This window comes from Nicotiana sylvestris, chromosome 7 (assembly GCF_000393655.2).
Source record: "Nicotiana sylvestris chromosome 7, ASM39365v2, whole genome shotgun sequence".
NCBI classification, from domain to species: domain Eukaryota; kingdom Viridiplantae; phylum Streptophyta; class Magnoliopsida; order Solanales; family Solanaceae; genus Nicotiana; species Nicotiana sylvestris.
The window spans coordinates 32,023,155-32,038,383 of NC_091063.1; the positions used below are offsets into that span (position 1 = coordinate 32,023,155).

General features: G+C 35.5%; 2 protein-coding genes and 1 pseudogene across 2 annotated transcripts; 1 reads left to right on the plus strand and 2 right to left on the minus strand.

Annotated features, from left to right (window-relative positions):
- The first annotated feature begins 742 nt into the window (after window positions 1-742).
- Window positions 743-1,117, plus strand: LOC104212346 (uncharacterized). The gene has a single exon (XM_009761564.1). The coding sequence runs from the start codon at window positions 743-745 to the stop codon at window positions 1,115-1,117; it is 375 nt and encodes a 124-aa protein (XP_009759866.1).
- A 10,302-nt stretch (window positions 1,118-11,419) lies between these two features.
- On the minus strand, window positions 11,420-14,682 carry LOC104212345 (G-type lectin S-receptor-like serine/threonine-protein kinase At1g11330). Its single transcript, XM_009761563.2, has 7 exons — window positions 13,444-14,682; window positions 13,198-13,335; window positions 12,928-13,097; window positions 12,643-12,853; window positions 12,319-12,556; window positions 12,086-12,236; window positions 11,420-11,994 (listed from the first exon to the last, which is right to left on the minus strand). Exons 1-7 carry the CDS (start codon window positions 14,567-14,569, stop codon window positions 11,707-11,709), a joined length of 2,322 nt encoding a protein of 773 aa, XP_009759865.2. The 5' UTR covers window positions 14,570-14,682; the 3' UTR covers window positions 11,420-11,706.
- Window positions 11,511-11,623, minus strand: LOC138874261 (U6atac minor spliceosomal RNA; annotated as a pseudogene).
- Window positions 14,683-15,229: the final 547 nt, after the last annotated feature.

Genomic DNA, 15,229 nt, shown 5'->3' on the forward strand with positions numbered 1-15,229 from the left:
TGACTTTTGAATATAAAATGAAAGAAAAAACAATTAATTGGTGACAAGAAATTGACAAGTTGAACCTGCTCTGTTGAGATATATGCTTTCCTGTATTTGGGCTTACTTTAGCTAGTTTCATTTTTGTATTAGACATGTGATTAATTATTGTAATTGGGTACACATTTATGTACGGGTTTTAACCCAACACTCTTGTGACTTTGTATATAATGAGAATTGGCTCTACTTTGGAGTCTTAGTCGTTCATTTCCACACTTTTCTCCAGAACATGCTTATCTCTTCTTCATTAATCTGTTGCACATATTTCTGATCCTGAATCGATTCGAACATGGTATCAGAGCCATGGAAACCATGTAGCTTAGTTCATGTAGTGACTTTCGTGGTGAAGGTCATACGCTAATTTTCGCGGAGAATTTCTGCTAAAAAAAAGAAATAAAAAAACCCTAATATTTTGATCAGAGTTTTTTTTCTTTTCGTCGATCTCATATCGGAGTTTTCGTTTGGAGGATTTATCTCTGATAATCAGTTTTTGGCGAATTCCTTTTTTTTTCTACTGATTGCAACAGTTTGCTCCATATTTGGTATTTTTTGCTGAATTTGATCCGGTGACTTACTGAAATTTTCGTTTTTCTGGCCTTTTGCTACTGGATTTGTGACGAAGCTTCGTAAGATTACCCTTTTCATCTCTTTAATTAGTTCTGCTTTTGTAAGGTTTGTAAGTGTGTGATAAATTGACCTTACAATGGGGGATAATGACTCTGCTATCAGTGATAATGAATTCATAGACCACAGTAATGAAATTACTTTCCATCCTTCGCATCCGTATTATCTCAGTCCCTCTGATAATCCAGGACTTATGTTAGTTGCTAAGCAATTTAATGGTACTTGTTTTGGGGCCTGGAGGAGAGCGATTATAATTGTTCTGTCCACAAAGAAGAAAATAGGATTCATAAATGGTAGCTTCCCTCAACCTGCGCCAACCTCTCCTCTCCTTGATCAGTGGGAACAAGTTAACCACATGGTCATCAGTTGGATCCTCAATTCTCTAGATCCTGAGATTGCACAAAGTTTGATATTCACAAAGACTGCAAAAGGAATTTGGGATGAACTAAATTAGAGGTACGGGCAGTCAAATGGTGCTAGGATGTATGAAGTTGAGAAGGACTTGGTTTCAGCCTCCCAGAGTTCATCTGATGTAAGTGGTTACTTTAACAAAGTGAAAAGACTTTGGGATGAGATGAAGTCACTGGATCCAGAGTCCTACTGTATTTGCGATTGTAATTGCGGGGGTAAACACAAAATGATGAAAAGGATGGAGAATCAGAAGCTAATGCAATTCCTCATGGGACTAAATGAGATTTTTAATAATGCCAGAGGAAATATTTTGATGATGCAACCTTTTCCTGATGTGGGCAGAGCTTATTCATTAGTCATCCAAGATGAAAAACAAAGAGGCATTCATAATGCACCAAATTTTCATACTGACTCTACTGCTTTCTCTGCTGGGACTTCCTCTTTGTCTGTCGGTTCAAGTTCCATACCCAAACCAGTCTACAACAATGTAAACCAACATTAGAAGTACACTTTCAACAATCAAACTCATAAAAGAAATTTTGATCCCAAAAAGCTAGATACTGCAAGAACAATGGACATACTATAGATAAATGTTTCAAACTGCATGGATTTTCACAGAATTTCAAGCTCAACAACAAGAATATGAGAGTTGCTGCTAATGTCATTACTACCCCAGAGCCTAAAATAGAAGAGAATCCACGTAACATGGCTACTTCAACCACCATAACTACAGAGCAGTATAAGTATTTAATGAACATTCTTCAGAATGTGCAAGTCACTGATGGAGTTCAAAATATAGGAGCATCCTCTGCTACTGCTAATGCTACTTTTGCAGGTATATTTGCTTCCTGTTTTATGAGTTGTGGTACTTGCACTTGTCTAAGTAGTATGCTAAGTTCCGATGTCTAGATATTTGACTCTGGTGCGACTGACCATATGACCTCCAACATATCATTGCTTTCAAACTTAATCACTTTACCAATACCACGTCTTGTCTCTTTACCTAATGGATAGAAAGTAAAGGTTTCTACTTTTGGATCTGTTTATTTAACCTCGTCCATCACTTTGACCAAAGTCCTGCTTGTACCCACTTTCAGCTATAACTTGATTTCTGTGAACAAATTTCTTTTCGATATTTTTTATACTGATGTGCTTCTATCCTTCTCACGATATTGTTGTTTTCTCCAGGGCCCTTCACTGAAGAAGCCATTGGTACTTGGTAAGGTGGTTGAAAGGCTTTATCTCTTACATCTCAATGAAGACTCATTTTCTGAACCCAGCTTTTCTCATCCATCTCCTATGTCTTCTGCTGTGTCTCTACCTTTTTCTGCTCATGTAAATACAATAAGTGTGAATAAAACTCATGTTTTGTGGCATCACAGACTAGGCCATATTCCTTTCTCAAAATTGCAAAAGATAGATGCTTTAAATGTGTCTTCTTGTGATAAACAACCTTTTCTCTGTCATGTTTGTCCCCTTGCCAGACAACAAAGAATTCCCCTCTCTACTAGTCAATCTCATTCTCCTCATATTTTCGATCTTGTTCATGTGGATGTGTAGGGACCTTATAACATGTCACAAAAAAATGCTATAAATATTTTCTAACTCTAGTAGATGACTGTAGCAGGACTAACTTGACACACTTACTCAGCAATAAGGGAAATGCCTTATCCATTCTCAAATCATTCTTTTCTATGGTTGAGACCCAATTTAATCTCAAAATTAAAGCTATTAGATCTGACAATGCTTTAGAGCTTGGAACCAGTCTTGAAGCCACACAATTTTTTCAGTCCAAAGGTGTCTTGCACCAAACTTCTTGCCCTTACACACCACAACTAAATGGGATTATTGAAAGAAAACATAAAAATTTACTTGAAACAGCAAGGGCTTTACTATACCAATCAAAACTACCACTTCATTTTTGGGGGGATTGTATCCTTACTGCTACATATCTAATAAATAGATTTCCAAGCACTGTGCTTGATGGTAAAACCCCTTTTGAGATTCTTTTTGGACATAAACCTACTTATAATCATCTCAGAAGTTTTGGATGTTTGTGCTATGCCGTGATTCCTAAGCCTCTCAGAAACAAGTTCTCTCCCAGATCCACCCCTTGCATTTTCCTTGGTTATCCCCCTGGAAAGAAGGCTTACAAGTTAATGTAACTTTCTGATAGGAAAATTATTGTTTCTAGAGATGTTGTCTTCCATGAGAACATCTTCCCATATTCCGAATCATCTTCTCAAAGCACTATTTTTCCTAAATGGCCTATTTCACCACCTTGTTCTCACATCTTTCCTCATTCTCCAGATAATGGGATTTCTTTCCCTAGCTCTCTTGATATTTCTTCATCTTCACCATCTCTTTCTTCTCCTCCTGTTAATCATGACATTTCCTCTTCCCCTGCTAATATAGTTTCACATGTTCCATCTTCTTCCCCTGTTCACACAGTTATTCCACCCTCTATGCCTAGATATCCTACAAAGGTTCATCAACCTCCTTCCTATCTGAAGGACTACCATTGTAGTTCTGTTCAATCTATACCTTCTCCAACCTTAACCCCCCTTTCCACCATCTCTCGATCAGTATGTTTCAGCAGTCTGAGTTCCATTAATCAGAATTTAGTCAAAATCTTAGATATTGTAAATGAACCTTCAACTTATCAACAGGCAGCAGTGCACTCTGCTTGGCAAGAAGCTATGTTGCATGAGTTTGTTGCACTTGAGGCTAATCACACTTGGGACCTTGTGCCACTGCCTCATTGCAAGAAACCAATCAGTAATAAATAGGTATATAAGATTAAACATAGGGCAAATGGGAGTATTGAAAGGTTCAAGGCTAGATTAGTAGTGAGGGGGGATACACAACAAGAAGGAATTGACTACACTGAAACCTTTTCATCAGTTATTAAAATGACAACTATTAGAACTGTAATTGCTGTAGCTATAAAGAAAGGGTGGAAAATGTACCAACCTGATGTTAATAATGCTTTTTTGCATGAGGATTTAGACGAAGAGGTATATATAAGAATACCTCAAGGCATGGTTGCCCCTGGTCCCAACATTGTCTGCAAGTTAAATAAATCCTTATACGGTTTGAAACAAGCTTCTAGGCAATGGTACTCAAAATTAAGTGATTTCTTGTGTCTATGGGTTATGAGATTTCCAAAAATGACTACTCCTTGTTTTTAAAGTCCGTTGATGCTTCTTTTACTGTTGTGGTTGTGTATGTTGATGATATTCGTTTGAGTGGAAATGATGATAAGGAAATAGCCTCCCTGAAATTGTTCTTGGATATCAAATTCAAGATAAAGGATTAGGGACTTCTTCACTATTTTTTGGGACTGGAGATCCTAGCTGAACCTGGAGGTGTGATTATTTGTCAGAGAAAGATTGCTACCGACCTTCTATCTGAATTTGGTTATTTGGATTGTAAACCCGTTAGCAGTCCTCTAGATGTTACTTTCAAGCTTCGAGTTGGTGAAGGAGAGCCTCTATCTGATCTAACATTATACAGAAAATTGATAGGGAAGTTAAAACTTCCTTACTAATACCAGACCTGATCTTGCCTTTCCTGTCCAATATCTTCGCCAGTTCATGCATGTCCCTACTTCTGCTCATTTTTCTACTGGGTTTCATGTTCTTCACTATGTTAAGGGCACTTTGGGGCAAGGTCTTTTTATGGCAGCAGATCCTGATTTCACTCTTCAAGCCTACTGTGATTCTGATTGGGCTTCTTGCCCTACTTCTCGAAGGTCTGTTAGTGGGTACTTAGTCCTCTTTAGTGGTTCTCTTCTCACTTGGAAATCTAAGAAGCAGCACACAGTGGCCTTATCTTCTGCTGAGGCAGAATATCGCTCCATGCGGCGGGTGGTTGCAGAGTTAGCTTGGCTCACTCGTTTACTTCATGAGTTGTTTGTTGTTTCTGTGGTACCTGTGCCTCTTCATTGCGACAACCAATCTGCCATCTATATAGCAAAAATTCCTGTTTTCCACGAACGGACTAAACATATTAACCTGGATTGCCATTTTGTTCATGAGAAGCTTCATGATGGCTTGATTTCTCTTTCGTTTGTTCCCAGCAAGCTGCAACTGGCTGATATGTTAACAAAGCCCTTATTTGGTGTGACTCATCAGTTCATTTTAAGCAAGTTGGGTGTGGCTAACCGCCCTCCAACTTGAGGGGGGATGTTGAGATATATGTTTTCCTGTATTTGAGCTTACTTTAGCTAGTTTCATTTTTGTATTAGACATGTGATTAATTATTGTAATTGGGTACCCATTTATGTACAGGTTTTAACCCAACACTCTTGTGACTTTGTATATAATGAGAATTGGCTCTACTTTGGAGCCTTAGTCGTTCATTTCCACACTTTTCTCTAGAACATTCTTATCTCTTCTTCGTTCATCTGTTGCACATATTTCTGATCCTGAATCGATTCGAACATGCTCGGGTGAATTATAGCCAGGAGGTGGAGGAAAATATTCTTTTGGCATGTCAATAGAGGTTCGGGTTTTCTGATATAACTGCTTGTTACACCTCCATTGCAAAACTCAAAAACTTGAAGCAACACCAAAAAGATGATTACGGAATTCATTGTTATAATAATACTAAAGTCTAATGTTTTTACTTAACCAATAAAGAATATGTATATTCAACTTAAACTAGAATTATATAGTGACCAGGAAATGAACTAGCTTTGAGTATTTTCCTCGGGTTCAGTTATGATAACAACTAAATTTTTAATAATGTCGTATCAGGATTAATTCAGCACAAAATGGAGAATATTCTTAACGACAATTTCTTATTATAGTTTTACTCAGAATCCTTATTCACCTCGAACTCAATTTAGGTATTTTATCTATATCTCGTCCCTATATATATGTGTGATGTGTATCTTTTTCTGTTTCTTCACTTCCAGTGGGACCAAAGTATCCTTTACACTCGTTAATCGCTATGTTAACACGCAAAAGGTGAAATGGACATTCCAGAAATAAGGGAGATGTGAATTTGAAGTTCTAACGTAAATAAAAGAATAAAATACCTTTTCAACAATCTAATCTAATGTAAATGATAAAGGAAAATACATTTTCAAGAAGGAAACATATTGTCTTCCATTCCTAAAAACATAGCTAAACCAGTTGCTAATGTTTTATAGTTAGTTATTTCTGATATATTTCTTTTTCTATAGGTAATATTGTCAATTCATTTATTTCTTATTGAAACATCGTTGATCTTAAGAAAGATTTTATTAATCTTAAAAAATGACTTTCAATTAAAGACATTGTTACATAACAATTAACATTTTTATATAATCAATATAGATATTTGGAAATGAATATGAAGTCCTTTTTATCTAGTTGAGTATATATTGATTAGATTTGTTTTTTACTTGTACAATATCTCTTAATAGTTTTAATTTAATACGAACGTATCTTGATCTATTAGCTTGAAGAATCCCCATGGACATTGAAAGAAGAAACCGTACAAAGTCAAAATTGTAAATAAAATCGTTCAAGTTTCAGGGAATAAGAGGCAAGAAGAGGGAATATTAAATGCAATTATAACCAAATTCTTAAAAGCATATTAAGTTAGAACTATGCGATGAATGAGTGGTGACAAATTAACATCAAAATGGTTGAGAAAATTTATTTTTCACGAATAATATATACATATATTTACATATCTTAGGGTGTACATAGGTTGGGTTGGTTCAAATTTTGTAATTACCAAACCAAACTAATTGTGTCGGGTTATTAAATTTAAAGACCAAATCAAACCAATAAAACTCGAGTTTTTCAATCTCTGGTTTTCGGGTTTTTTGGATTTTTTTTTCCGGTAAAATCTTCGTAGCACAAAATATATAACTACTGCTCAAAATATTTCTTTAATCCTAATAAGATACAATTATTTCAAGAAAATAATACAAAATATGAGATGTGTCATGGCATTATCCTAAAATATTCAACAATAAAAATAATAAAATTATGTAATATAAATATTGTTAATTAAAAACCATAATACATAATCTAAAAGTACTAAGTCATGCTAAAATAAGTAGACTAATAAGGGAATATTAATTTCATGACTAAAACGCTAAAGAAAAATAAAAATAGATTATGCATTTTTATCTAAATTATTGCAAAATATAAAATAGATATTCAACACATTGGCGTTCGTAGTATTGAGTTGAATATCTTTTGTTAGCATTAGTATTGATTTGAGCTTTTGTTAGCATTATATAAATTACTAATATTAATGGCCATAAAACTTATTAAAACATTCAAAAATTTTAAGTTCAATCTTGAAATAATATCTTAAAGGTAGTTTTATGAAAAAGTTTAAGAAATATATATATAAATTACATCACAATAAGCATATTTATATATTAAATATATCTAAAATTTCTATATATGTAATATCGGGTTGATTTGGTTTTGGTTTGACTTTCTTTAGTTAAAACCAAACCGATTATGATCGGATTTTATTTTCCAACACCAAACCAAATCAAATCAAATTATAATCAGGTTTTTTTTCTCGATTTGACTCAAATTATCGGGTTGGTGCGATTTATCGATTTCCATTATACACCCTATAGGTTAGTAATAAATTTTCGGACTTTGATTTTTTTAAGGCCTAAAGCCACAGGAACTTGATTGGCCTGCGAGTAGAGGGGCCGCCCTTAGTGCGCCAGCAGTCATTTTGTTATATTGTAATCATGAGTTTCAGTACAGTGCGCATTTTGTTATATTGCAACCATAAGTTCATATAGTGCCCCTCTCCATCTCTAAGTCCGGAACCTAAATATTGTGTGTTTGGATTCAAAACACACAAATAAGTGTATTAAAAAAAATGACATTTTTATATATAGCGTGCAACAACAACACGCTATATATTAACGATAACGTCTGCCGTTAAATATAACGTGTTGTTGTTACACACTATATATGTCAGACGATTTGACTTCTCATATAGCGTGTTCAAATTAAACGCTATATATAACGTTTTCAAATCGTACGCTATATATAGCGTTTAATTTGAACTCGTCTTCTTCCTCGATAGAACCCTCCCCCATTTTTTTACAAACCCTCCCTTCTCCTTCTGGTCCCCCCACCCAACTGCTCGACCATTTTTTTTTAAAAAATTGTGGGCCCCTCCCGTCACACAAAAGGTCAGGAACGTAGGTCCTCCATCGTAGTAGAGCATTCTGGACTCGTGGTTTATCTCCTTCGTCTTCAAATTTTCACGCAAGACACACACAACATCGAGGTATTTCGATTTATTTTATGTCCAAACTTGTATAATAATGTATATCACTGCCTATTGAATGTGTTTCCATGTCCTTTTGTGTTGTATTTGCAAAACTAGTATGTTATATTTATCCGGACTTAGATATTAGTGTAAAATTTAGATTTAATTTTTTATGTTAATATAAGTATTTAGATATTAGTATTTCTATGTCATTATGTGTTTTTTATTTGCGAAACTAGTATTGTTGTAGCTATTTTTTTTAATGTTATGTGATTAAAATATATATGTTGTTTATATTTAGTTTATTTATTAGCGTAGTAAAATGTAGAAACTTTTAACGTAGTAAACTGTATAGTATTTTAGCGTAGAATCCTTGTAGTTTAAGTAATTTTAGAATGGTAGATGAAAATATATACTTTGTACAAATTTAGAATTTAAATTATAAAACAAACACACACAAAATAATCGAAAATTAAATTTGACATACATAAATATTCATGTTAGTTTGGTGCTACTGGGCCTTAAATATCGAGCCTGGAACCTAATTGTTACATATACTCTGTACAATTAAATCTCTAAAAAAATTTAGAATTTAAATTATAAAATAAACACACACAAAATTATTAAAAAATTAAAATTGACACACATAAATATTCATGAAAATTTGGTGCTACTGGACCTAAAATATCGAGCGTGCCCGAATTGTTACATATACTTTGTACAATTTAATAATTAAAAATTTAGAATTTAAATTATAAAACAAATACACACAAAATTATCAAAAAATTGAATTTGACACACATAAATATTCATGTAAATTTGGTGCTACTGGGCCTAAAATATCGAGCCTGGACCCAAATTGTTACATATACTTTGTACAATTAAATCTCTAAAAAATATAGAATTTAAATTATAAAACAAACACACACAAAATTATAAAAAAAATTGAAATTGACACACATAAATATTCATGAAAATTTGGTGCTACTGGGCCTAAAATATCGAGCCTGGACCCAAATTATTACATATACTTTGTACAATTTAATAATTAACATACAATTAATGTTGTTTAATTTATAGTTGACGATATGGACGCGCCTATACATCCCGGCCCTTACTCTCGTGAGCTATTAGTGCTTCAGGGCGATCATAGGTCCGCCCATATATGGGATGGAGAGTTACTTTCCCAGACTCTCCGTGCTAGGAGAGTGGACGACCTGTGAGATTTTCTTCATGACAAAGTTCTCCACGAGCGTGTAATCCATTGCCTCCAGGCCACAGGATTCTATAGGATTATTAAGATCGGCCGGATACAGGTTGACTGGGCGTTGATCACGACGTTGATTGAGCGGTGGCGACCGGAGACGCATACTTTTCATTTGCCCATTGGCGAGGCTACCGTCACGCTACAGGACGTTGAGGTTTTATATGGCATGCCCGTTTCACTGCCTATTGCTATGAGATATATGTCGCGTGATCATTATTTGGACATGCTGCATCAGCTTACTGGTTTCAGGCCTCAGGACGAGGCTGCATCGTCTGGTGCTAGTCGCTTGGCTTTGACCCTTATTAGACAGCACCTGGAGCTACTCCACCCCGATACCACTGACGATACAGAGGTGGAGCATATCACCCATTATACGAGGTTATTGTTGCTTCTTCTATTTGGAGCTACTCCACCCCGATATCAATTTATCGTACTCTAGTGTAAGTGGTAATTTAACATGACCCTGTGGAGATAAACTCTACCTCACAGAGTTATTTCCGTCACAACCCCCCCCCCCCCCCCAATATAGTGAAACTCTTATTCTACGCTCTTCAGACATTGTGAAAAAAATGCTTCAGAGTTTAACAATAAGAAAATATTGAAGAGAATTAGAATTGCATGTGAACGATTTTTCCAAATACTCTGACCACTTTATAGGAAATGGCTAGTCCGGGAGGTAGAAAATTTTGGATATATAGCGTTTTTTAAACACACGCTATACATTGAAATAATTGTGATTGTAAGTTCACTTATTGGTGGGGCCAAAATCAGAGGATATCGTTTTCTATTTGTGCCCTATACATATAGCGTGTAACAACAACACGCTATACTTAACGGCAGACGTTACCGTTAATATATAGCGTGTTGTTGTTGCACGCTATATATAAAAATGTCGTTTTTTTAATACACTTATTTGTGTGTTTTGAGTCCAAACACACATTATTTAGGTTCCGGACTCCTCTATATATATATATATATATATATATATATAGTCGAATCAAATGAATATCTCATGTGAACCCATTAAGTCACAAAATATCTGTCAGCTAATGATATGGTAGGTGGAAGACAGACATGAACATGTTAATCAAGTCACAAATTTAATATACTGAAGAACAGAATGGAAACATTAACTAAACATAGAAGAAGTTCAGACTGTATTTCCTCTTATCGAGGTTTTGGCAAGGTAAATGTCATCTCACTTACCCTTTTGGATGAGTATTGTTTCATTGCTTAACAAGACAACTATGTAGGACATTGTTGGCAACAAGAATAGGCCTACTTTAAATCTACATCATCCAGATTCATGGAGAAGTTGCTAACTCCACTACATAATTTTTCTCCCCACATTCCCAACCATCCAAGTTTCTTTCCTTTTCTTTTGTTCCTTTACTTTAAACAGCATTGTCATTCTCAAAATCAGAGTTTTACTTAATTCCATCATTTGTTCAATCTCCCATTACATTGGACTGCTCTCTGCATAAACCAAAATTCTTTCATTACAGTAATAAATATAATTCAACCATATTTTTGTTGGATAAATTGGTTATGGAGAATAGGATTTATCAAAGCTTGAGGCGTGTCAAGAACACTGTTTCTTTAGCTCTCCAAAGACAATATTTATATAGGTGTTGCTCCAATGGCTAGTTAACGGCTAATTTGTAATGTCTAGTTTGTAACGGCTAGTTTAACTATTTCAAGATGAGAGAAAGTTGATAAAAATAAGGGACATTTCCTTTTGAGATACCCACAAATTCCAACAATTTTAAGCCAAGTAGAAAACAAGATGATCAAATTTGATAAACCAGCAGAACAGACAAGGAAACATCAATGTGAAGTTCAGTCTGTATTTATTCGAGAGCCTACACTTTGTAGGTTCAACAATTAAGGACCTTATCTTCTGTTAACAAGTAAAGCCTGAAATTTTTTTAAGCAAAATCTATAGATTAGTTTATCCTAAAGTTGTGGGCTGGCAGACAGGGGTCCCTCCCCATCAGGGGAGGTGTCAAACATCTCTCCTTTCTAAAACACAATTAAGAAATTTATGATTTGGAGAAGATGGTTCTGTCCTAACAAGGAAAACTTACTACAAGAAGTTGGAACACTAAATCCTCTTATCGAGGCACCGGCAAGGTAAATGTCATCTCATTTATGGATATATCATTTAACTGTTGAGATTGCAAGCTGCTGCGAAATGCAGGTTCTTTTGGTTCTGGGATGGGCAATGTTTCGTTGCTCAACATGACAACTATGTCAAACATTGTTGGCCGATCAGTTGGGATTTCTTGAACACAAAGAAGTGCAGCCATTATAGACCTTGTCGCCTTATCACTATCGCAGGTTTCCCTTATTGATGGATCAATCAACTCCAACAAGCTTCCTTCTTTCCACTTATTCCATGCCTAAAAGATCAAATGAGTTACCCCATAAATGAAAAAAATATTGAAAGAAAACAAACTTTGACAAAGTTTCAAAATGTGCTGAGTGTCTTACCCATCCTAAGAGGGACACAGAGACTTCAGTCATGAAAAAGTCTGAGTTTCGCTCACCAGTCAGAATTTCTAGCACCAATACTCCAAAGCTGAATACATCTGATTTCTCTGAAAATTGGCCATATACTACATATTCGGGAGACATATAGCCACTACGCCAGATTTGCATAAATCGTTCATTAGCTATACGCAAGAGGCAATGACATAAAAGCTAGTAAAGGGGTTATCACTTACTATGTACCAACAACTCGGTTTGTATTGGCCTGTGTTTGATCAGTCCCGAAAATCCTTGCCATTCCAAAGTCTGATATTTTAGGGATCATCTCTTCATCAAGCAGAATGTTGCTTACCTTTAAGTCCCTGTGAATGACTTTTAATCTCGAGTATTTGTGTAGGTAAAGCATTCCTTGAGCAATTCCTTCTATTATCTTGAAACGCGTACTCCAATCTAGTGTAACTTTTAGACGAGAGTCTGGAATAAAATTGAATATCTCATTAACTAAGAGAATTGAAATTCTTTTAAGTCATTTGAAGTCTTAAACGGTGTAGAAGACGAACCAAAAAGAAATTTGTCCAGGCTGCAATTGGGCATATATTCATAGATTAGTATTTTCTCCTCGCCTTCAACACAACATCCTAAGAGGCTGACAAGATTTTTGTGCTGCAGTTTTGCAATTAACTTCAACTCATTCATGAACTCCTCCTGTCCTTGAGATGACCTTCTGCATAGCCTTTTGATAGCTACGTCTCCAAATTCGACCAAAAACCCCTGAAACAGTATGTCTAAAATGAGACAGATTACTTAAAGTAGTATCAGTAAAATACGAAAGCTGAATTTAACACCTTAAACACAGGGCCAAAGCCACCTTCTCCAAGTTTGTTTTCCTCGTGGAAATCGTCTGTAGCCTCTCTTGTTTGCTGCAGGCTGAACTGTAGCAACTTCATATCGCTTTTTCCCACAGAATACAAGCTAGATACAGACTTAATGAGAGCAGAAGTTCCATGTGTCCAGCCTAATTGCAAACAGCAATCAGTAAAGCAAATCAGTTTAATCCATACAAATTTTAAAATCATTACTGGTGCTAATTTACAATTAAGAAGCACTTGACATACCTTGTCTTCTCAAGTGCTTTCTTTTGAAGACAAAAACAAAAATACTAATAAGAACCAAGATAGCAGATATTGCAGAAACAATTCTTGCAATAAAAACTATGTGTCTCCGAGCTGAATTCCCAGATACGCGATGAGTAACTGCATCCAGAAGCCAAATGGTAGATAAATTAGATAAATTTAGTTTTCTAGATAAAAGATGTAATGAATCATTATTAGTAGAATTGATAGGAATTGAAGTGAAAATACCTGGCTCAGAGCCACGAACTCGAACATAGAGAGCTCTGCCAGCAGTATAGTTATGTGCAAGGTCTAGTAAATCTCCAAACCAAACTAAACAGGTGCTATTTGAATAGGCATAAGCTGAGCAGGAACAGTTTCTAATGCACTGAGTTTCACACTCCTTAATGTTCATATTCCCGAAGGAGATAGCATGATCGGGCAACTTCATATTCTCGTGCTTCAAAAACCCATCTCCGCCATCACACCCCAATGCTACTTTTCTACCACAACCTCCATTCGGCTTCCCATTTGCCCAATCTGTCGAAAATCTTGGTTCAAATCCTGTTAAACATTTGCATCTGTTTGATCTGATCCCACAGCTGCCAAATGGACCACACTGCGCGTAAAGTTCACAAGGAACTTGTGGTGCCTGAAATTCAACTTTCCATTTATTAGCATACTGAATCCATGCCAGCACCTGAAGGTATCCACCAGGATTCAAAACGACGATTATTGTTATCAGGCTTTTGGTGTAACCATAAGTAAGAAATACTCCATCTTTTCCTGAAACAACAGAAAGATACCATGCAATTCCCAGGAAATTCCCTCCAGAGTATTCATTACTATCGTCAAACCTATAATAAATACTGTTCTGCTTCCAAATGTAAAACTGTGGTCGCCCTTGAGGGTCTACTCCAAAAGAGAAATTTCCAGGCCGAGGATCTTCACTACTTGTCCACGAATTGACCAGAGTTCGTTGGCTAGTCGTTCTATTATAACCGAGTTTCATCTCAGGCATAAATGTATCCGTAGGATGTTCAAAGCTCTGCCACAATATATGGGACTCACCATGCATAAGAACAAGATTTCCATTATCTAACAATGCTCCCACAGCAGAATTTGAAGCCAAACCTGTTGTGGACGAAACATTTGACGACCAAATAAGTTTACCATTTTCATCAAAAAGCACTAAATTTCCATCATCACCAATAGTGAAAACTGCAGTAGAATTCTGAGGGATTGGAGATTGTCTGTTAGCAACCCAAATGACAGTTAGTTCAGGGATGGTATTATACCATATGCCAATATAGCTAAATGTAGAATTGCCTGGAGTGAAAAAGCCGAAGGCAAAAGTTCCACCTGTTGAAACCATTTTCTGATTACCAGTAATTGATTTGCCCACCTTGATATTGTCTTCACTTGAAAGAAGGGTTAAGCAAGAACATGAGAATACTAGTACAAGAGCTAGGACAGTATCTAACTCCATTAGTTTTCCTAGTACAGCTCCTTGTTTGTTCTTGTTTTATTCTTTATCCCAAGTAAGTGCACCACTTCTCCCACTTCCACCAAGTTGGAATTAAAGGAGAGAATGTTCTTTATTAGCACAATATTTTAAACAAACATAGTACCTCTTTTAAAAGATTGAGAGAAATAAAAAGATTTGTGGTCCCTTTCTCCTAAATATATACACACCTAAATTACACGTTTCTAAACATTAAATAATGACACAAAAGATAGGTTTAGCGACATAATGTTATTTTTCACTGTTACAGAGTGTGAAAATGAACAGAACAATGGCTTCCACGTACAGGGAAAATTAATTGAGTTTGTTATAAAATAAAAGCGATTTAGTAAAACATGAACAAGAAATATAAGCAATTTAGTAAAATATGAACAAGAAATGGAGATAGAGAGAAGGAAGAGATTTTCTTCTTCAATTGTGTGTATTTTTCTATCTATTACAAGGCCTTTATATAGGCATAAATATGTCATTGAACATACAAAATATGTCATTAAGCATTTGAGATGAAGA